The sequence below is a fragment of the Elephas maximus genome, chromosome X (assembly GCF_024166365.1).
Source record: "Elephas maximus indicus isolate mEleMax1 chromosome X, mEleMax1 primary haplotype, whole genome shotgun sequence".
Classification (NCBI taxonomy): domain Eukaryota; kingdom Metazoa; phylum Chordata; class Mammalia; order Proboscidea; family Elephantidae; genus Elephas; species Elephas maximus.
The window spans coordinates 36,137,217-36,161,837 of record NC_064846.1 but is presented as its reverse complement, the minus strand read 5'-3'; the positions used below and the strand labels follow the sequence as shown (position 1 = coordinate 36,161,837).

Here is a 24,621-nt window from a genome sequence, read left to right as displayed (position 1 = left end):
ATATTTCCAAAGCATCGGATACACATCACGTGGTCAACAAATATTCAATTCCCTTCTCTTTTCTTCCTATGCTTGTGATCCCATCCAAGGAGGTTCAGGTTTTGTAGTAGCAAACAGTGATCAAAAGAGTGTCTCAGTGTATTATTATTGAATAAGGCCAATATTCAGAACTTAAAAAAATACTTACGCAAGCCAAGCATCACGTATTATTTATTAAAAGTAGTTAGTACAGAAGCTCAAAGCGCCAAATTCTGATCTCATGATTTCAAGTTTAAACCAGCAGTTGTTTTATTATTAAGTGGCCAGATTTCACTGGACGCAATTTTTACCAAAATGTTAATAATGGTTTTGCCATCCACCAGATATATAAGCTCAGTGAAGTCACTCCCCTTTCTGTCAAATTATGGGGTTTAAGGTCCTTTCCAGCATGTGTCTACTGCAATTAACAAACTGCGATACTGACGTGACGTGATTTATGAGCGATAACTTGCATCTTCCCTCTATTAACTCTTCCTCCTCTTGTACTTTTGGCATTTATTAAAAACAAAATAGTTGCTATGGTTCTGAATACATAACATGAATTTGAGTAACCATGTTAACCTTTGTCGAAAGGACTTACGATATTTCACTGAAAACCCTCAAGCAGAGACTGATAGCTGCGCACCAAGACACTGTACTGTTAAACAGTAAGCTATAGAAACTATGAACAAGCCAATATAGGCATAAAATGAATTAATAATCGCTTCAAGGTAAAAGTCTTCTCAAGTCTACTGATTAAGCCTCCTTCTTATTTGTCTATACATTCAATATTTGTGTTGCACTTACAAGATGAAATGTACTTCAATAGGGGCTGAATATCTAGCTCATTTTAATGCCAACAGCTTCTCTCTACACCCCCGTCTATGCTCTGCCCCACAGGGGCCGTCTTGAAGAAGCAAGAGCCTGGTTGCTATGCTTCACTGCCTCCCTTCTGAAATTGTTGTTAGCTTACATTTCATAAGTATCAGTCTGATGACAACACTAAATAGATTTAATGCTCTAGAGAGCAACAAGATGAGGTAGCGAAACAACACAATCTGTCCTAATTAGTTCATAGACTATTTCTATCTTTTAGTGCTAACCAGGCATCCAAGCAAGAACAAAAACAAGGAAAAAAGGGCAAGTGATTAAACACACTTGAATCTTTTCAGTTGATATTGCCGAAAACAACAACACAAAACACAACTCTAATCCTGAAGCCAGAGTAAGTTCTATTGTAGCCGCTTGGGTTTTGCTTTTTGTTTTGTTTTTTCACCTAGGGAAAAATCACAAGCAAAAGTCACAAAATCTAAAAAATGCTGTCGGCCCTGAGGACATTCTCTACTTCATTCAACTGAAAGCCAAGTTGGGGCACATTTGAGCATTTATGCCACATCAGTATTTGTTTAAAGGGTTATATGTAAATGTACAGTGATGAGTATTAATCAGGCTTATTTTTATACATTGAAACAGAACACTGGCAGTGAAACAATATTTATTAATTCCTTTAAAAGTCAATATTTATTCTTATAATGGCCATGTTAATAAGTATAAGGCATCTTAGGCTAGGATCAAAATTTAGCCAAGGCTTTTTAAGGCAGAACTTAAAACACTGCATATCAATGTTCTTTATAACAAGTTGTCTTCAGGACCAGCCAATACAACACTTTCGATTTTAAGCTGGTCAAGCCAAAAAAAACCAAACCGGTTGCCATCGAGTCGATTCCCACTCATAGCAACCCTATAGGACAGAGTAGAACTGCCCCATAGGCTTTCCAAGGAATAGCTGGTAGATTTCAACTGCCGACCTCTTGGTTAGCAGCCATAGCTCTTAAACATGTGCCACCAGGGCTTCAAGCTGATCAAAGAGAGCAGTTTTTATCAAGAATTATCCCAAAATGCTGAGACCGATTTAAAAGTTTCAAAATTATCAATTTTAAGGAACGGTGTTTCTTTCAAAACTGAGAGGAATGAAAACCTTGTTATGTGTATGTATGTATTTTTACATAATCAATCAGATTGCAGATTTTAAAATTGTTCATATCCAGCGTGATGGCGCTTGAGACCAATAAAATAAGCCAGTAACACTAGAATAAGTACTGCTGCCAAGGCTGCTCCCACCGCTATGGGCACAAAGAAGTTGTCGTCATCTGCACTGCAGTCTTGAGCTAGATGTGGAGAAAGGACAATTGAGAACAGAAACAGTGACAAAATTTCACTTCTGTAAATTTTAAGTTAAAATGACAGCACTTCCCAACGCACGTATTTGTATTGTACACGAAGGTAACAAGTAAGTATTGGCATTCATTATTTGCAAATGAGATGTTTCACAAAAACAATTTTCTAAATAACCAAATCACATGCTTTTAGGTACAAAAAAAATGCAATCATTTTGGATAAAAGATGTAGAAAATGATCACATACTTCCCAGATACCTTAAATAGAAAGTAATGAATAAATATAATTAGCCTTTCCTTGATGATCAGGCTGTGAGCTTTCAGGCGCAAAGTGTTAAGATGTTGAAACAAGCACAGTGACTGAAATACTGCAGGTTGTGAAGTAAATATTAACTTACCAAACGAACAACTACACAAATCAGACATAAGAACTCAATGCATAGGAATCTGGGGTCATTTAGTAGCAGAATAAAAAAACTGGTCCCGATGGCATAACTGTTTGCCTCAAGATGCGCAGTCTAGTGTGACAGTCAAGAAAATCAGTGGTTCTAATAATCTCAAAATGTGCTGTGGTAGGGGCAACACACAGTGTGTCACGGAAGTGTTCCAGAGGCACACTCAACTCAGCCTTGTTAGACAAGACACACTTTAAAAGAGGCGACACTTGAGCTGAGTTTTTCGGAATGAGTAGGAATTAACCACGCGGTAATGAGAGAAGGGCATTCTAGGTATAGGAAACGATACAGACAAAAATATGGAGGATAAGAAAACATGGTACTTCAGGAGAGATGCAAGCAGGCTGGCATAGCTGGAACAATGGCTCAAGTGGTACTCTTGGCTGGACAGGGGGCCGAAAAAGTATACTAGAACTAGCTCACAAAGACGTTGTATGCTCTAAGCGGTTTGGCCTTATCCTGAAGGCAAAACAAAAGGGCAGTAGGGTTTTAAGTAGGGTTTTTGTTTCAGGGAGTCCCTGGGTGATGCAAATGGTTAATGTACTTGGCTACTTATCCAGGGGGTTGGAGGTTCAAGTCCACCCAGCAGCACCTTGGAAGAAAGGCCTGGCAATCTACTTTTAAAGACCAGCCATTGAAGAAGACTCTAGAAGGCTAGGATGTTGAACTTCTACTTATCATTATTTTCCAGTTCTTCTTTGACACAGATGGGGTCACCATGAGTTAGAATTGACTGGAAGGCAACTGGTGGTGGTGGTGATTTGTTTCAGAAGTTATGGCAAATGGAAAACTAGAGGTAGTAAGGTAGTAGGTGTCTCTATTGCTAGAGTCCAGGTGACCAATAATGTAGTACTGAACCGTGTCAGTGAAGTACAATTGCATAAGGTGCAGACTGGAGAGCTAATTAGAAGGCAGACTTGACCACGTGGATACTGGAGTGTGCCAGGAGGAGATAATAGAACGATTTCCATTCCCACACTTGGGTGATTAAGTAGGTGATGGTGCCATTCATCATGATAGGAAATTCAGAAGGAAGAATACTTGGATTTATGTTTTGTTTGTAGTTATTTTGTGTGTGGGTGGAGAGGGATACGTGGAAGGAGACGTTCCGTTTTTGATATGCTGAATTGAAGAGCCTGTGTCACAACCAAGTTAACGAACGTAAGTAATAATTAAAACCATGGACACCGATGTTTCTCAGTGAAGGCAAGTACAGTAAGAAGAGGACCAAACACTAAACCCTTGGGAACACCAATATTTGAGCAGACAAAGGAGAAAGAACAGGAAAAAGGAGAAAAGGCAGGTAGAAAATGGTGCCACAGCAGACAAGGAAAGGAACATTTTCAGTTAGGGTGGAGAGAAGAGTTTAAAATGTTAGAGAAGTTTGAGCAATGTCCATTGGACCTAGCAAGATAGAGAGTGGACAGTATAGGTCAAAGGGCTGCAGGTTTAGGAGTGAATGAGAAGTGATGGGTTAGACCGAGGCCTTGAGATTGGAAACATACTCTATTCAAGAGGTTTAGAATGATTAAGAGAAAAGGGAGGTAGTTAGAAAAGAGCTGTTAAGTACAGGCAAATACAGCTTCAGGGTGGAAGAGATTTAAATGTTTATAGAAATAGTCATTAGCAACTGACAGGTTGAAGATGCTGAAGGAAGGATACAAGGTCTCCTAGGGGGTGGGAGGAATGGGATTCCAGAAGCGCTGATTAGGAAGAGAAAACCACCTCCTATGAGACTGAGAAAGAGGAAGGAATGGCACAGATGCAGCAAGGGAAGGAGGAGAGGACTAGGATGTTGAACTGCCACTTGTCACTACTTTCCATTTCTTTGCCTCTTATTGCCCTAGTTCCCTTCCTAGTAGCTGCTTGCAGTCTACCAGAGACAGGTAAATGAAATAATTAAGCTTATTAGAATTGTGTCTAAAATAAGAATCAATAGGTTGCAAGGCAGTTCTGATTGTCCTTCCATTCAAGAAATGCTCCAGGCTTTTGCTAGCCTCTGGGGAAATAACTAGGAGCCCTGGTGGCACAGTGGTTAGGCACTCTGCTGCTTACCGAAAGGTCTCCGGTTAGACCCCATCAGCTGCTCTGAGGGATAAAGATGGGGCCATCTGCTCCCTTGGAAACCCTTTGGTGCAGTTCTACTCTGTCCTATGGAGTTGCTGAGTAGGAATCCACTCGACAGCAACAAGTTGTTTTTTTTGTTGTTGTTGTTTGGGGCAATAACTGGGAAAACATCGTAATCCTGGAGTTTATAGACTTTATGGCATTGACTTTGGTTGCCAGCTCAATGATCTAATTTTTTATTTGTTTCTTGATTCTGTTAAAATTCAGATAGCTGAGGTTACCAAATGTGACTTCCGAATATGTAGGGTTAACAGTACCCAGTTAGCCCCTCCCCTTCAATTCTGCAAATTACCTCCCAGCATATAAACTATTACCAAAACCAAACCTGTTGCCATCGAGTCGATTCCGATTCATAGCGACCCTACAGCACAGAGAAGAACTGCCCCATAGTTTCCAAGGAGTGCCTGGTGGATTTGAACTGCCGACCTTTTGGTTAGCAGCTGTAGCACTTAACCACTATGCCACCAGGGTTTCCAAAATGATACTACTGCTGTGGGAAACAATTTGGTTGTTCCTTAAAAAGTTAAACATAGAATTACCATATGACTCACCAAATTACACACCTGGCTATATACCTCTAATATTTTTTCATTTAAGCTATCCCTGCTTTCTCCCAAGATGAGCTTCAAACCTGAGAAAGTTCTCTCAACGCTGACCTGAGTAGCTGGTGCACCCAAAGCTACCATAGCAATTTCACACCAAACCAACCAAACCCACTGCTGTCGATTCCGACTCCTAGTGACCCTACAGCACAGAGAACTGCCCCATAGAGTTTCCAAGGAGCGCCTGGTGGATTTGAACTGCCGACCTTTTGGTTAGCAGCTGTAGCTCTTAACCACTATCCACCAGGGTTTCCATACAAACTATTAGGTGACATATATTGCTCATGTACCATAAAGTATTATGCCTTGGATTTAATATAACTAGGTTTTTAAAAAATTCATTAGTAGATTAATTTCTTATTCTGGCAACAGTTCCAGAGTCTTCTCTTTCCCAAATTGGGTATTTGACCTAGTACTGAAACGACTTTCATAAATACTGCCAAGAAGGCTTTCATGTAAGACAAATATTCCCAGAGTAGATCCAAAAGGCAATTCTGCTAATACAAAGATCTTTCTAGATGCTGTCACTTACTTAAAATGCTCTCAATTAGTATGTGAAATATTAATTTATAATAACTATTGATTTTATGAATGCAACCTTTAAAATTTTGTAAGGTAATGGAAAGAAATTTTGGTAAAACAGCAATTTTAATAGAACTGCATCCTAAAGAAAATAAAATCTCATTCTACAAGTCATTTTAAGTTGATCTATCACCTGATGTATACTTAAAGTAGTGAAAATATTTCTGGGGAAAGGAAATGTTTATTTGTGGAAGAGTTTAATAGTCACAGCAGCAGATTTTTAAAAATAAGTTTCACAGCCACTGAAATTTCAATAAAAAGCTTCATGTAGATTAAAAACTACTTTTAGTTTTTAATTTTCTGTTAGAAATTTTTCAAATACAATTTTCAATGTGAGAGTTAAAAAACTGAGATAAACATTTCAACAAAATATAAAACAAAGACTCCTCTTAAAAACTAATTGTATTGAAATTTCTCTTTGGAAGAGTCAGCATTAAGAATAAACCTTTTAACTCCTGAAACTATTGCCCTGAGATTATCTTTAAACTTTAGGCCTTAAGCCAAAAATTTCCCCTGAAGTCTTCTTAAAATCAAACGATAGTTTAGCTTAACTAGTAAAAAATGCCTGCCTTGAGCATTATGCTCTTTTAAGAACTATCTATCTATATGGGGTCAAAATAACAACAGCAACTCGAAAGATTAGATACGAACCTTAGGGGCAGTGAGTTTATGTTAATGGGGAGGAAAAATTCCGAAAAGGAGGGTGAGAATGGTTGTACAACTCAAAGAATGTAATCAATGTCATTGAATGGTACATGTAGAAACTGTTGAATTGGTGTATGTTTTGCTGTGTATATTCTGAGCAACAACAAAATAAATCAGAGGAAAAAAATAAACTTCTTAACATACAGTCAAACTATTTGAAGTATATCACATAAATCTGAAAAGCTACGTGAAGCTACTCAGTATCACAGCACACATGTATACGCCAGTTCCAAAGACAAGATATGGTCATTATTAATGCATAAAGTTAGCCACTAGGGTAAAGGATGAAGAGATGGATGGGAAAGAGATGAGCTCTACACAACTTAACATTATCTACCTGAATAAACAGAGATGAATCTTAAAAATAGTCAGGTCTTTTGAGAATTTCTCCAAAAAAATGAAGGAACTTAAGATGGTTCATTTTATAGTATATATAAAGTATGTTGATACCTGAGACAAGTAGTTTACTTAACAGATTATTCCTAAAAATGTTTCGCTGTATATTTATCTTCACTGAAATGGAAACTGTCATGCAGAGAACTAAAAGTAAAAGGATTTTAAAGCCTCCAGGCTCCAGATGCAGAACCTGAGGCCACCAGAAGTTAAGCGACCTGACCAAGGTCATATGGTAGCTATTAGCAGAGTTGAGAGCCATGACGATTAACTGGCAGTCACAATGGCTTAACTGGGTTAATCCAGAAGGAAGTTACTGGCTGGGCTGCTAAATTTTCTTGTGTGATACGCTAAGGTGACTGGGAAGCTATCTGGAAATTGAAGGTTCGGGAACTGTAGGATGATCTAAGAGACAGATAATAATCCTTCTCTGGTTCTGATCAACAGCTCAATTTGTCTGCAACGTACAGCAGCTATCTAGGCATTAAACATCAGTATTAATTTAGGAGTTGAGAAAAGGGGACAAAGAGGTACTTCAAAGCTTTTACTATGGAATAAATATTCTAGATCACTGGTTCCCTAGCTGGCTATGCATCAGATCCAACTAGAGAGCTTACTAGCGCATGCGCGCACACACACACCCCCAGACCCCAACCCCAGACCTGTGAAGTTAAATTCCCCGGGAATGGAACCTGGAATCTGTATTTTTATAACAAGCTTCCCAGGTAATTCTTATTCTGTAGCCAGCGCAGCATCAGTCAAGACCTCTATACAGGACCACTGTTTTAGACAGTAACCCACAGAACATTTTGAAAATACTTTAGTTCTACTTCTAAGAGCTTCTAGGAACTGTCATTATGGAATATATAAAATATTAACCAATGGGGGAAAAAACGTGAGCAAGTTTCCTTAAGAAATAAAAGAATCTTTATTGTTTGTTTTCGAAGCAATTTATGCTGAGCAAATGGACAGGAAAATATCTAAAGAAAACTACCGTACAGGAACTAGTGGTTTAAACATTAGAGGGAAAAAAAAAGGGAAGTATTTACATGAACCAGTTTCTTTATACAAATGCTAACACATGAAAGATACCCCAAACCAAATAGAGTGTTACCATCAAGGTGTAAACCCAGTAGAACAAATAAAACTACAATAGGTACAAAGAACATGTGCCTATAGGAAATAACGTAAATAGCAATATATAAACTGGCCCATGTAAAATACAAAAATATTCAGTGAAGTCAGATTTTCTATAAAACAGTGGTTATTAGAGGTATTTTAATATGAAGCAGGTATATAATCTAAATGTAAAAAGTTTTAGAAACATCAACGACATTAAGCCAGTGCCTCCTATTTATGCTTCCAATTTTTATTTAAAAAAAAAATGCAGAACTGCTTTGTTTCAACTTATGAGAAATATCTAAGGCTTGCATTCTTATAAGCATTATCCATTCTTATAAGGGTAACAATTGCACACTGAAACGCTATTTAAATTAAAAAATAATTTTTGAAAATCCATTTTTATTTAGTGCTTACAAAGTGTCTTAACCTGGCAATATAGCTCAATGTAGCTCTAAAAGGAAAGCTAGTTGAGAATCTGATTCTGCGCTAGTAAGGTTCTCCAGCTAATTGAAAGAGAGTAATTCTGAGTGGGAACAAGTATTTCTCACTCCAATATAACTTAAAAGACAATTACAGACATACATATGTTAACATGCAATTGCCTACATATATATAGATATAGACATCTATATATATAGCTTTACTACCAAATTTATGCAACATCAATAATATCTTGGAACCCAGATCATCTCCTCATTTTCTAGTCAATGGGAAAGCACATAATAACCCCTCTCAAAAAATAAGAAACTTCTATACATGGCTGCATATTAATAATTTTTTCAGATATTTGCTCAGCCATTTCAATATAAAGAAGTCTCCTAGAAGCAGCGAGAAATACTAGCTATGTTAACTCTTGGGCTGAAATGGTTTGCTTTCTCATATAAACAGTAGGCAGTGCACGGTAAATGGACAATTGGTACATCTCTCCAGAGCACACAGAGTACATGAATTAATAATGACTCTACCATCCATAATGAACAATAACAATGTAAGTTTTGATTAGCACAAAAACATTTAAACGTGAAAGCCAAATTAGTAAATGGTGTAGAAATCAATGTGAGCTGGAAACAAAGAACGACTTTTTAATGGACACCACTGAGAGAAGACCAAGACTTTGGGGTTAGGTGCAAGTTAACTTTGTAAGTGTAAGTACACTTCTTTATCTAGACTCTAGCATAAAAAAAAAACACTACTACTAACAAAAATGCTGAAAGGCTGAAGAGAAATCTGCATTAATTTTAGATGTACCAATAGTTCATTTACCATGCACCACCTAATGCTTATATAAGAAAGCAAACCATTTTAGTATGTAGAGGCCAATTTATGGTACAAAGGACTAACACCCTAAATTGGCATTGCCTCACAATTCTCTCTCAAGTACCTAGAAACTGGATTGAAACGCCCAGTTGGAATAGGCTTGTGTCTTGTACGTCAAAAGGTTGAAATGTCTAGTTTTTTTTTAAAGGATTAAATAAGACTAACACCTATTTTAAAGTTTAAAAGGTTTCTGTAGCTTTTGCCATTGCAGCCACATTAAATACAAATGCATTCATGAAGCATTAGAGAAGCTTTTATTACTAAGAACATAATACCAAGGCCCTGTTCAGGCCTCCTGGCATTTCTCTCTCATAGGTCAAACACGCAGCAATGCCAGAGTAGCTAAGTTAACCTGCAAACAAAATCACAAAGAAGTGCAAAAGGAGCAAGTACAAATTCAATGTAAGACACGTCCCAACTCAACGACATGCAGGGGGGAAAAAAAAAACTTTTAAAAATCATTTATCCTAAATTGTGTATTTCTAGACAGAATATCTAAAGTGAAAACACTGAAACACTAATTCAAGACAATAAAATGAAACCTAATAGTCCAGGTGATTTTGCACATGTCTTTTGCTGTAGAAATGCTGTTATGTGCCATGAAGTCGATTCTGACTCCTAGCCACCCTGTAGGACAGAGTAGAACTGCTCTGTAGGGTTTCCTAGGCTGTAAGCTTTAAAAGAGCAAATCTCCAGGTCTTTTCTCCAGCTAAGTGGCCGGTGGGTTCAAACTGCCAACCTTTCGGTTAGCAGCCAAGTGCTTAACCATTGTGCCACCAGGGCTTAAATTTCTTGGTTGGGAAAACCAAAATCATGTGACTAAGTTGTAGTTTATAATTTTGGGGGATTTTTGCTTGCTTGTTTGTTTAAATTTGAAATCCCCCATACCACCCATTCCAGGACAAGGACTACAATATACCTTAAATTGAGTATTAATTCATGTTGGAACTTGTACTTGCTTTATTTTTTGGTAACAGCAATAACATGTATTAGTGTTACAGAGTTTGGTATCCAGCATAACTTTTTCTTCTGCCAATTAGGTAAGCAATCACTATAACGATAATCAAGCCTGAAAGACCAGCACCAACTATAATTGGTATAAGAATGGTGTCATCATCCAGCGAACACTCCTGGGCTGTAGATGAGAAAAAGTTTGTAACAAATAATGAGTATAAGCAAAAAATAATGTCCAAAAGTAAAAGACGTTGATTCAAAAGTCAGAAATTCTCTTATAAGATTAACTTTAACTACAACAGGTCTATTTTTTATGATAAAGCTATAGAAAACTATGGATTATTCTAAAATTAAAACCCTAAAACATATTTGTGTCCTTTCATTCATGTATATGCACGTGTGCACAGATACCTATATATGTATACATGAATACAATTTATATTACGCTGTATACATACATACATGTGTGTACATTTACATTATACATAGGAGCATTTTCAAAACAGGAGCCTTACTTCATCAGACATGAAGGGAACTAATCTAGCTCACTTCTACAGTGCCTCTCAGCAGTGCTGTAAATGTCTTTTGGGAAGAATGGAACAGATCAGGAAGGTATCAAGGGATCAGAACAGCCAGGCTGGTCCTGGAGTTCCTTTGGGGAAGGGGCCGGCAAACTGTAGCCCATGCTAAAGATGGTTTTTATATTTTTAAATAGCTGCAAAAAAAACAATCACGAGAAGAATATTCTGAGACACATGGAAATTACATGAAATTGAAACTTCAGTATCCATAAATAAAGTTTTATTGGAACACAGCCACATTCTTTTGTTTATGTATTGCCAGTGGCTGTTTATGTGCTACAATGGCCGAGTTAAATAATTCTGACAGAGGCTGTATGGCCACAAAGCCTAAAACATTCATTGTGGGGGCCTTTACCGAAAAAAGGGTACAGATCCCTGACTTAGAGTATACAGTCTTAGTGGCTACAAAAGTCAAAAAACCTGTTTACTACATTTCTTATCAATCTCTAGTCAGGGCTGGCAGCCTGCAGAAGCCATTTTTTCTATTTCTAGAGAGTACTCTGATCTAGTAAAATCCAATCAATATTCTTTTACCTTCCTACCATTCTATTTCCTCCCTCTAAATAGTCAAGTGGAGCCCTGGTGGCTCAGTGGTTAAAAGCTGGGCTGCTAACCAAAAGGTCGGAAGTTTGAATCCATCAGCGGCTCCTTGGAAACCCTATGGGGCAGTCCTACTCTGTCCTATAGGGTTACTATGAGTTGGAATTGACTTGACAGCGATGGGTTTTGTTGTTGTTTTTTAAACAGTCAAGTATCCAAGAATCTAGTTCCACAAATAGCTTATATACTCATTACCAGTATTAAATGTTGTACACCCCCTTGGGTGACATTTTTTATTCTACACACATAAACATCAAAGTTTCAAATTAGAGAAAGAACACAGCTCGTCTCTATTAAGGTTGACAAGGTAAACAGGCTTGAACTAACACTGCAAACAATTTTAAATTCTAAACACAAAACTGGGCCCTAAATAAGGTTAATAATGTTGGGGAGCTAGATAAAGACTCCAAAAATAAAGCCATGAAAAGGTCAAAGTAATTGAAGAATACAAGCAAAGCTAACAAAAGAGAAAATGGATTCTTGAAAATATTTTTGAAGTGTGATTAACCTCTCTAGTCACCAGAACAAAAGAGTGGAGAGCTTGGTTTATTTTAGCCTAACCAACTCAGACTATGTATGCAGTACTACTACAGAGGCAGCTGAATGGCCCACAACATATTCACTTTTAAACACCACTTTTACATTTCAGCAGTTCAAATCTGCCAGGCGCTCCTTGGAAACTCTATGGGGCAGTTCTACTCTGTCCTGTAGGGTCGCTATGAGTCGGAATCGACTCGAAGGCACTGGGTTTTTTACTGGGTTCTACATTTCCTTCTAAACCACAGAGCCAATCGTTAAAAAGGATGTAGACAACTGGAGCAGCGCTACTCAAAAGAGCTGTGATCTGCAAATCCCCAGTTTGGGGGAATCACTTTGAAAGGTCAAGTAAATAAAGGAATTTTTCGTACTTTATTTCTTTGTGCAAATTCTAATCTTGTAATGCCACATACATTTTTCGTATTCCTATAAAAATTGTAACGAGCCCTTCGATAAGGACTTCATAAAAAATCTGATATTTACCACCATTAGCCCTGAGTAAATCTTTGAACAGCCTCATTCACACTGGCATGTGTCTTTTAAAACTCTCCATTTCCTTTCAGCCAGAAAAAAACATAGTTCACGATATCTGAGGCTTTGCTACCACTCTAACTTCAGTCCTGACAAAGGAAGATTAAACTGCTTTCGTTCAGCAAAAATGTGTTTCCAGCCAGAGGATGGCACCAAGAAGGCTACTGCTCCTGCTCCCAAGTGCCCTCCTTACCACAAATGAGAACCTAGGAGGAGCATTTCTACTTTCAGCAAAGCTCACTTGAAACTTACATTAGATTTTAGCTTTAAGAATTTGTCCTGAATGGCTTGCACATCATCAAAAAAAAATCTATTTTGAGCCAAATGAGCCAAATTTAAGTGTTATTTGTAGATATCAAGATATAGCTACACAACTTGCTCAAGGCTATGAGAACTTTACAGCAGTCAAGAGCTGATAGTCTCAAATCCAACATTTAAATTTCCATGACTCAAATGAAAAGCCATTTATCAATCAACTTAAGAACAGAAATTATTAATAAAATGTGCCTGATTCTTACCTGTGGAATACTTTCCTTCCATCACATTGAAAGGCTGAACCCTTAGATCAAAGGTATTTATCTGAAATGTTCCAGACACTGCAACAGTCTGCTCTTTGTTGCACATATAAGAACTTCCCAGCGGAGCGTCCCAGTAGCTAAGATTGTTGTTTACAAAGCTGAAAACTTTAAAGAAAGAAACAAACAGGTTAGTAACTTCTTTTTCTGATCAACATAAAAAATAGGAGAGTCCTCATGATTTTGCAATTAAGTATGGGAGCTTGGGGCACAGATCTATCAACAAAAAACAATTCTTACTATCACCAAGTTCCCTTATCTTTATCTTTTTTTAATTGTGCTTTAAGTGAAAGTTTGCAAATCAAATCAGTCTCTCATACAAGAACTTATACACACCTTGCTATGTACTCCTTACTGCTCTCCCCCTAATGAGACAGCACACTCCTCCTCTCCACCGGGTATTACCCATGTCCATTCAACCAGCTTCTGTTCCCCTCTGCCCTCTCGTCACTCCTCCAGACAGGAGCTGCCCACATAGTCTCAGGTCTCTACTTCAGCCAAGAAGCTCACTCCTCACCAGTATCATTTTCTGTCTTATAGTCCAGTCCAATCCCTGTCTGAAGAGTTGGCTTGGGAATGGTTCCCTTATCTTTCTATAGATATTTCTATAGTCTAAAATCAGTCACATCCTGTCATCCTCCATACTTTGAAAAGATGGGATACTGCAAAAGGTAGAACACCTTAGTTCTTAGTTATTAATTTTAAATTGTGGCTAGGGTAAAATTTTTACATAGAATCATCTGTCCCATTAAATAAGGCACTATTTGGTAACAAGACAACTATGGTTTCTATTCCTTCAGCGTAACCCACATTCTTTTCCCCCAGGCCAGTGCTTACCAGAGCCATTTCCCAAGTTCATGCTGACATTCACTTCCTTCAGATAGAACCGGTTTTCATTTTTCTGTTTGAAAAAGAGCTTCCATTTAATACAGCCCAGCTGTCTACATGTATAGCTAATATCTACAGGGAAAAAAACTAATACTATTATTACACAAAAGAGGAAGTCATAGATTAGACCTGGGCCAGTAGAATAAATGCAACTAAGTAAAGGAGAATTCAAAATGTGGCCACAACCCTTTTCCTCAGCATTTAGTTTCTAATTTTTGGACCCCAGCTGTGGTCATGTGGTTCTTGGGCACTCGGCAATTCATTCCCTCAATTGTATTTTTTTACCACTTACTTCTGTGCCCTCACTACCTCCAGCCTGGATCACAGTAGTCTCTTTACTGGTCTCATTGCATTTTAGCCTCCCCAATCTTTCCTTCTCATTGCTATGAGTTATCTTTCTGAAGCACTCACCTGATCAGCAACCACCACCCCAAAAATAAACCACTGCCACTGAGTTGATTCTGACTCATAGCAACCCTATAGAACAGAACAGAACTGCCCCACAGGGTTTCTGTCATCTTTAAGGAAGCAGATGGCCACATCTTTCTTCTGTGGACCAGCTGGTGGGTTCGAACCACCAACCTTTCAGTTAGCAGCCGAATGCTTCAACCATTGTGCCACCAGGGCTCCTAATCTTTTCAGCCAGTCATTCTAATTTTAGCGCTTGCTATGTTCAAGGTAACATGTTTCAGTGCTCCAAGGAGCTGGCAAAACGAATCAGACTTGGTCCCTGCCTTCACTGTGTTTGTAATCCACCAGGAAGAGAAAATAAATATATAAATAAATAACCATATTGCAAAACAGAAAGTGCTAAGTTATGAAAACTAATAGGAGAGAGAGTACTTCTAACTAAAAAAAAGGAGCAAAAGTAATGAAAGTTTAGGGATGGGGCATTTGGCCCGGGCAGGATTCAGTTCAGTTAGGAAACAAGTGGAAAAGGGGCATTCCAGAAAGCAACAGCATGAGCAAAGGTAGTTAGAAAACAACCATACTAGAAGGACCTCCTAAGTGCCAAGCAGTATTCTTAAAGCTTTACATATGAAGCATCACTGAATGCAACACCCCTTTGCAGGAGGTGCTGTTATGGTCTCCATTTTGAGATTGGGTAATGGAAGCAGTGAGGTTAAGTAATTTCCCCTAAGGATATACAGTTAGTAAGCAGGTGGTGAGCTGGGCTTTGAGCCCAGGAACTCTGGCTGCAGAGCTGAAGTACTGGTTACCACTGTGCTCTCCTACTTCACAGGATGTGTACAGGGGACAGTGGGAGGGAAACATAAGATTTATGAAGAAGCAAAGGAAACAAAGGCTAGAAATGCAGGTTACGCTGTTGGGTGGGGCTGGGTTTGAACTACCCTGCTATGGAGTTTAGATGTTACCTGTGGGCAACACAGAATCACTGTGCTTTAGGAAGACTAAGGTGATGCAGAAGAAGGTTGGGGGAGGGAAGTAGAGGAAGGGGCTACTTAGAAGGCTGTTTGAATAGCCTAGGCAAGAGGTTAATATGAGCTATCACCAGGGCACAGGCAGTGAGGAATAAAAACAAAAGGACAGACTCAAAAGTAATTTCAGGAGGAAGCATAAAGGAGGATTTGTGCACCTTATCATGTCCCTCCTCGGCTTAGGCTATGTCTCAGCTTGGCATTTAAGGCTCTCCACAATTTGTCTCAACTACATACTAACCTTTCACTAAGCATGCGACATGCCACATTCTCCCCGCAGTTCTGGATTGCATCCCTTTATCCAAGGACAACCTGTACTTTTATACGTCTCTTCTTATCTCCACGTGTATAAATCTTATCCATCCTTGAAAGTCCAGCTCAAATGCCATCCCTTCCATCATACCTTCCCGACTCTCCTCCAGCCAGAATGAACCCCTCCCTCCTCAATTCTCCCACAGCATCTGTTTTTACCTCTGGTAGAGCATTCATCCCACTTAGGATGGACCATCTACCATATACTCTACTGCCCACGGAATCAAGTTCAAAAGCTTTAGCATGGCATTCAAGGCCTTCCACAAATAAAGGTTGAAAAAACGGTGTATGTTTCTACCTTTACACTAAACCTGTGGGCGCCTTAGGAACACAGGCCTTCTTCTTTGCATCCTACTACAGTAGCCTACATATAAGACACTCAAACTCTATAAATAATCCATAGAAGAAGTATCTATCATACCAGGGTTGAAGGTGATACGGGACCCACTGAACTCTGATGACACTACAGGTATTTCTTGACTTTTCAAAGTGCTTGTAGTATGGTTAAGATGTCACTATTTTGGATCACATTTTAAAATAGTCTGCCATGTAAATTAAATATTGCAATTGTTAAATATTAAATATTTCCCCATGAAATTCAGAAGAAACCATGTTCTTTTCAGGATTCTATCCATAGCTAGAAAGATCTCAATCACTCAAAAGGGTATGAACCTCAATGTGTTAGGTTCCTCTTTCTTATTGACTATAACCCCAATGAGATAATTTTAAAAAAGAACATGTCTGAGGAGGCCTCCTCTTACCATATTGGAGAAGACGAGCTTAATTAGCTGTTTCTAATAGTAACCTCACTGGTTGTATTTGTACTATAACAGAGGAATGATTTGAACACAGTAGGAAAAGAATTTTGTAAACCTTTCTCAAATATAATTGCCTAATATTCTCAATTACCAGCATATACTCAATAGAGAAAAATGCTTTAGACACAAGATACCAAGTTCAGATATGAAACAAACAACTAAATAACATATCTACTTTTTACATATCAAATGTTGAGACTATTTATCCATTCCTAAATAAAGCGATCTGCTTTAAAAGCAGAACTACTTTTTATCCACTTATACACAAACTCCTAGTTTGAGAAACTGTGCTTCACATTGGTGATTCCCACCATTTCCCACAGCCCGTGCCACACACACACATAGCTGAAGAGCCAATCTCTGCACTACTTACTCCCCTACTTCCATTTGCCATAACATGTATACACACACCCCAAACTTGTTGCCATCGAATCAATTCCAACTCATAGCAACCCTATGGGACAGAGTAGAACTACTCCACAGGGTTTCCAAGGAGCGGCTGGTGGATTTGGACTGCTGACCTTTTGGTTAGCAGCCGAGCTCTTAACCACTGCACCACCAGGGCTCAGTAGATACACACAGCCCTCACAAAAATTATAGGGATAATGATTGCTCCTCAGAAGGTAGAAATAGAGGTCTTTGATGATTAATTTTTGCTAGCAAGAAGTAGAACAGGTATGCTTAACCTGAAACCTTCTGTGGAGGGTTCGGCCCTTGATCTATGCAGGAATGACCACAACAACCTGCATGTTGCTATCACGAACCATCCTAGTTTGATGAATTAATGCATGTAATGTACTTAGATAGAACTTGTACATAATAAACACTCAAAGCTAGCTAGTATTACTACTGATAATTCTGATTATAAATAGTATATCCTCCAAAAGGCCTGAAGTATTATTAGAGTAGACAAACATGAACTTTTCTAACCAGTAACAGAGAAAAATTTCATCATGGAATTACTTGTGTTTTTTTTTTTTTTTATCTAGATTAGATATATACCTTTTTGGATGTGAGTTAATTTTTGCTCCTATTTTACAGTCTATATAATAGCAGCATGACCACTCTCTTTTTTTATTTTGTCACTGTTGTTGAGAATATACATAGCAGAACATACACCAGTTGAACAGTTTCTACATGTACTATTTAGTGACACTGATTACAATTTTTGAATTGTGCAACCACTCTCACCCTCCTTTTCTGAGTTGTTCCTCTCTCGTTAACATAAACTTATTGCCCTCTAAGGTCCCTAATCTTTCAAGTTGCTGTTGTCACTTTGATCCCATATACATAGTTCTTAGACACGCATATTGCTAAAGGCAGGCCTTTTTACTAGTTAAGCTAAACTACTGCTTGGTTTTAAGAAGACTTCGGGGAATATTTTTGTTTTCAGGTTTGAAGATTATCTCAGGGCAATAGTTTCAGAGTTCAATCCACCCTCCATGGCTCCAGGATGTCCATGAAAATCTGAAATTCTGTTCTGCATTGTCCCCCTTTTGATCAGGAGTCTTCTATGGAATCTTTGATCAAAATATTCCGTAGTGGTATCCGGGCACCATCCAGTTGTTCTGGTCTCATGCCAAAGGAGGCAGTTGATCAGGGAGGCACTCAGCCACACATTCCATATCCTCCTTCTATTCCTGACTCTCCTCCCTTCTCTGCTGCTCCAGGCAAACAGATCAATCACTGTGCCTTGGATGGAGCATGGCCACTCCTGATGAACACTAATGCAAGAGTCTAGCCCACAGGCCTCTGAGGAGATCCTGAAGGATTAATACGGATCAATGCACCAATGTATATAATTAAGTAGTGCTGAAATGGAAAATAGAGCTAAATACTCCCTCCACAGACAACTATTCAGACTTTCAGATATGTTTCTAAGAGAATGAATCAAACTTTAGAAAATTATGTTACTCACCACAGCAAAGACAAAGTCAAGATGGTTGATATTGCTGCTATTTAATCTCAGTAGAGCAGTTTGAGGATGGCAGTTGCCAGTGAAGTCAGTTGTATTGGGGTTAATGTTAATAACTGAAACAGCCTTCAGGGGAAGAAAAGGGGGGAAACATACAGATTACAATAAAAGCCTGCAGCAAGCCTTATACTCTAATAACATCCAGTAAAGTGAAGAAAAAAAGAAATCCTTTGTCTGGAGACTTAAATTTATGGTGTCTTACTTTCAGACAAAGTTGGCACAGACCCTCAAGCTATGACTCAGAAGACTGCTAAAAAAAAAAAAAAGAAAAGAAAAAGGAAAGCTTCCTCAGTAATGAGCCAAATGAAAATACAGAAGAGCCTGTCTAGCTTGTTTAAATCATAGCACCCTGGCTGTGGGATTTGTTTGTTCGTACTCCCTCTGTAGCCTCAGCGGAACATTGCAGCTAGAAGTAAATGCCGTTGCGTACTTGAGTATGTCTATACAATTCAAGCTGGAGTGACAGATGGCTGTGCTGTTCCCATACATCAACCTACAGGGCATTTCAGATAGAAGTGTGAAGGAGTTCGATTTTAAATGGCCTAAAATAAAGATCGGGTATTCGTATTCTTTATTTTCAATAATATTTTATTGTGTTTTTGGTAAAAGCTTACACAGCAAATTAGTTATGTTTTTCACAATGTGTCAACTTTCTCATTAATTGCATTCTTCTTGTTCCGTTTCCAGAACTCTAGTTTCCCTGCTCTGCTCCGCCCCCATTTGTCTTTTCATCTTTACTTTAGAGTAACTGTTGACCTTTTGGTCTCATATATATATATATAAAAAAAAAACAAACCCATTGCCGTCGAGTCGATTCTGACTCATAGCGATCCTACAGGACAGAGCAGAACTGCCCCATAGGGTTTCCAAGGAGCGCCTGGTAGATTCGAACTGCTGAGTTTTTGATTAGCAGCTGTAGCTCTTAACCACTACGCCACCAGGGTCTCATATAGATGGCTTTTCAATGGAGCCCCATGCTCACGGGTAATATCTTTTATTTTGTGTGCCAACCTGTTATTTTGCTAAAGGTGACCTCAAGGGCAGTGTCTGTATTCTGATCTACTGATGGTAAATAGAATCTAAATTCCAAAGAGTTCTTTAAACTTCCAGGTTTTCTCCTGGCCAAGACAACATCTTTAAAGCTATAAAAACTCTTCATGGTTAGACGAAATCCAAACTGATCAAACTCAACAAGTCAACATCAAATAGCCATTTAAAATAAAATCATTCTAATAATGGCTACTTTTGGGCTGAAAGTTGAATATATTTGAAAAGAAATATACAAATGTAGCAATAAAAATGGACAAGTATACCTTATCCTGAGTGATGTTCAGCTGCAGCCCCATGGTAGCCAGAAGACAAGTACCATTGCCGTTATTAACTGAATAGGTTCCAACCTCTGGTTTTCCCTTTGGAGTGGGTGTTACAGTAGGAGATGGCACAGTGGTATGAATGATGGGTGCCACTGTTGTTGAATTTTTATCTTCACCGCACAGAAACTCTAAAACAAGCAAACAAACAAACAGAAAGGACAAAATAAAGTGGACTTTTTTTTTTCTCAAATCCTAAGGCCAAGGAAGAACAAAATATTTCTCACGACAGAAGTCCAGGAGGGTTATATTAGATGAAGGGAATACTTTGTTCACATACTTTAAACTAAATGAGACAGAAGTGCTCAAGCTGCTGCTCCATAAGCAGACCAATTCTCAGAGTAAGATACAGCCGACAAGCTCAGGACACACACAAATGGTTTATCTACTCACGCCTAGCTGCACACTTGTCTTTTCATGCCCTTAAATCCCTGACTCCCAAAGAACTTCATATGCTTCTGACGTGAAATTCAGAGATTTAGTTTTGAAAACATTTCGTCCCTCCCTACGTACAAATACTACAAGGAGGGATACTGTCCGCCAGAAAAAATTTAGAAGTCACAAAAATAATTAAATACAAATGAACCTTTTATTTATGTTACCCCTACAGTATTTTTTTTTTTTTACAGTAAATCACAGGTATTTCAATCTCTTCTTAGAACTGTTGATAGTTTTCCAGAACTGGTGGATGAGAAATTATTACATTTCCATAAAGCCACATAAACCAAAACAAACCAGTTGCCATCAGGTCAATTCCAACTCACGGCAACCCCATGTGTGTCAGAGTAGAACTGTGCTCTGTAGAGTTTTCAATGGCTGGGATCCTTCAGAAGTAGACCGCCAGGCCTTTCTTCTGAGGCACCTCTAGGTGGCCGAACTGCCAGCCTTTCAGTCAGTAGCCGAGCACGTAACTGTTTGCACCACCAAGAGACTCCATAAAGTCATATGAAAGTTACAAAATGAAAGATTAGGACATAGAAATCTACTTTCTACATTTTGGCCTTGGGACTGCTAAAGACCTGATGAACAAGCTATTTGAAGATCTGCTCAAAGATTAAGTTTTATCAGCTAAAACACTAAAGGTAGAGGTTCTGAAAGACGATTCCACAACATGTACACCATAAACTTAGAACTGCAAGTTCCATAAGAATAAGAATTGCTATTATTTACCAAAAAAAAAAAAAACTTTACAGTCAACAACAAACAAAAGACTTTACAGTCTACAGGCTACAAATAAGCCTTAATATATAAAGGCTTTCAGATAACGACTTCAACTAAAGCTATGTGGTACACTCTAATCTTAAATTAGGACTCAAATATAGAAATACAAACTTAGAGTACTCACCTTTTGTGCTCACTGTGCCATTTTGGACAAAAGCTTGCACAAGAACATCCCAGTACTCCTGAACAACACCATTCTTTTCTAGAGCTGATAAACTCTTGCATCTAAAGATGTTATTCAATGGAATTACAACTGCCACAGGCTCATGAACAGTTAAAATTCCTACAAAACAAGATTGACAAGAGCTGTTTCCAAGCAGGTCGGAAAAAAGTGCCAATATATTTATATAGGCTCCCCTCTCCTTCTCTCTGCCTGTTCCACCCCATATTCCAGATGACAAAAGGCATGGCATGTTCAGGGAATGCCATATTTACTGTGACTGGAACACTGGAATGCAGAGAGTTTAAGGGGGAGGAAGTTAAGAAGGGTGAAAAGGAAAAGACAAGTTGCAAGTGGGTGGTCACAGTCGGAAGCACCTTCTATGATCTAAGGAGAGTTTCGGCTTTATTTTGTTAGCAACAGAGGTCTAGCTTCAGTTGTTAACGCAGGTAAATAATACATATTTTATTTTAAGGAAAATAACAAAATTGTAGCAGAAAGGCATGGGAAAAAAACTTTTTAAGGGAAGCCATTTAAGAGGAAAATCAGTTAGAAAGCTTATGACCTGGTTAAGGTGAAAGGTGAGGGGTTATCTAAACTAAGATGATGAGCTACCACAGGGAGCCGGCAAAGAAGCCAAACGAAGACGCATATCTAAGGTAGAATCAACAGGACTTAGCGATTTAACAAAGAACAGAGATGGATTCATCAAAGGTTTTAGAGGAAATTCTTGTTTTTCTGCTAATTTTCCCAAATCAGTTATAATAGCCATAATGAGCTTACAGGACCTCTTCCTTAACATAATTTAAAGTCTGTTCCATTTCAGGAAATCTTCAGAATACAAAATCAGTAAGGTACAGCCATTCTGTACAGATTCAGGCTTTTTATTATAATGCCGACAGTGAAACTTGGGAAAAATTGCACACACATGTACCTCAAATGATCATGATCACACTTATTCACACAAGTGGCTTTGTCTCTTTTAGAGAAGCAGCAAGGAAGGTATTCAAGGTCCTTCACGTAGGCTGCTTCTGTACTTCTCCATCATGTAGCAAGGCAGCCAATTAATACTACCTTGCTCCCCCCTCCCCCCATGGCTAAGGGGAGTTTTTTAACTAATGAACTAGAGCATTTTTCCTAAGACTATTTTTGACAGTTAACATAAGTAAACAGATACATGGACTGGCTGTACATGGATAGATCTCAAAAACGAATGAGTAAAAAAACAATTTGAAGATATAGTAGAGTTACCCTATGAAACTATAACCTTTTTTAAATTATGCATTGTTTACCGATGTATACCAAAACCAAAAACCAAACCCACTGCTGTCAACTCGATTCCAAATCACAGTGACCCTATCAGACAGAGTAGAACTGACCCATTGGGTTTCCAAGCTGTAATCTTTATGGAAACAGACTGCCACATCTTTCCCCCAAAGAGCAGCTGGTGGATTCAAACCGCCAACCTTTTGGTAGGCAGCCAAGTGCTTTAACCACTGTGCCACCAGGGCTCCTTTATAGATATGTACATATGTAATAAAATGTAAGCACACGGGCGGGAAGAATATACATCAAATTCGTTAAGAGCGGTTGCCTCTGGGGAAGGGAGGAGAAAAATGGAACTGGGGAGTGCAGCTGTGTTTATTTAAATAAATAGATAAAACAAATACTAAAATATGACATTTAGTAATTCTGGGTAATGGGTACACGTGGGTCCACTGCAGTATTCTGTACTTTTCTGTAGTTTAATCATGAAAAAGTTAAAAAAAGAAAGAAAGAAAGAAAACAGTAGCTTCAGAGCTACTTCAATTATCAGATGCCCAAAAAGAAAATTGTGGTTAATTTCAAAAATAACCATCAACAGTCCATTTAGGAAGCCATTTTAAATCCCAAACCCAAAACCAAACCCACTGCCTTTGAGTCAATTCCGACTCATAGTGACCCTAGAGGACAGAGCAGGGCTGCCCCATAGGGTTTCCAAGGAGCAACTGGTGGATTCAAAGTGCCAACCTTTGGTTAGCAGCCATAGCTCTTAACCACTATGCCACCAGGGTTTGCTTTTTAAATCCCAAATAGTTTAAAATAATTTATTACATAGAAGCTAGTAATAAAATATGCTATCTTCCCCTCGTTTAAGATAAAAGGGGGAGGGACAGGTGTTAACAATTTAGAATCCATCGTTCTTCCAACCAGGTGTCAGATTAACCCCCTCCTCCATTTGTACAGCTACTCTCTTGGCCCAGGCACTTATTACATCATCCCTTGATTACTATAACAGCCTCTTAAGCTGGCATCCCCACCTGCACTCTCCTCACTTCCAAATTAATCCTGCAGAATGTTCTTTATAAACTACTGCCTCTGCTTTTGTTGTATCATTTTCCGGCTTAAAAACCTAAAATGGTTCCCCAGTGCCTACTCCATCAAGCTAAATGCCTTTCCTTGGCCTTCAAGGCCCTCTATAATTTAGGCCCACTGCACCTAGCCAACTCTCTTTTCCTTCTCCTACAAACACAACCTCTATTTTAATCAGGCAGCTCTCCAAAGACTGCTGCGCATGCCACAATTTCCCCTGATGGAAGTAGCCGCTGCAAATTCTCTGCTTACTCAAATTCAACCATTAGTTTCAGCTGAGGTCTTACGTATCCTATCAAGCTTTCTCACTCCTTCAACACACCATGACCTCTCCTTTCTTTCTGCTCCTAATCAGAACCACTTGTTATAACACTTATAAATCAGGCAGCCCCAATCAGATAGGGTCACAGATGGGCTCAGGGACTACGGGACCACAGGCAAAGTTTGGCTGCAAACCAAAAGGTCAGCGGTTTGAATCCACCAGCCGCTCCCTGGAAACCCTATAGGATGGTTCTACTCCATCCTGTAGGGTTGCTACAAGTCAGAATCGACTCGACAGCAACGGGTTTGGTTTTTGGTTTGGTACAGCTTTCCTCTGATTGTCAGAAAAGATTTATGAACTCTCTACTCCCTAACAAAAACACACACACAAAAGTCGCACTGACCTCAATGTTTTACCATCTTTTTCCATATAACTTGGGAAAACAATGTAGCTTTGTCTCTCCAATTACTTTTTAAGCTCCTGGAGAGTGAGAGGTGAATATTATGGTACTTCTGAATGACAGTGCAGGGAACAAAGCCCAATACATA

The 24,621-nt window shown here is 38.7% G+C and overlaps 1 protein-coding gene across 2 annotated transcripts in view; it reads right to left on the bottom strand.

The window, feature by feature from the left end:
• Positions 1–1,232: 1,232 nt before the first annotated feature.
• LAMP2 (lysosomal associated membrane protein 2) overlaps positions 1,233–24,621 on the bottom strand; it is a 40,646-nt gene continuing 17,257 nt past the window's right edge. Inside the window, exons 4-9 of one of the 2 annotated variants that reach the window (XM_049872509.1) lie at positions 21,424–21,582; positions 20,022–20,209; positions 18,652–18,774; positions 14,114–14,177; positions 13,220–13,384; positions 1,233–2,186 (exon numbers count right to left, since the gene is read on the bottom strand). In XM_049872509.1, the coding sequence (XP_049728466.1) occupies positions 2,047–2,186; positions 13,220–13,384; positions 14,114–14,177; positions 18,652–18,774; positions 20,022–20,209; positions 21,424–21,582 (839 nt within the window). In that variant the 3' untranslated portion in view covers positions 1,233–2,046. Of the gene's footprint in view, positions 2,187–9,789; positions 10,634–13,219; positions 13,385–14,113; positions 14,178–18,651; positions 18,775–20,021; positions 20,210–21,423; positions 21,583–24,621 lie in introns of those variants that run through there. The other variant, XM_049872508.1, reaches the window with a different exon arrangement.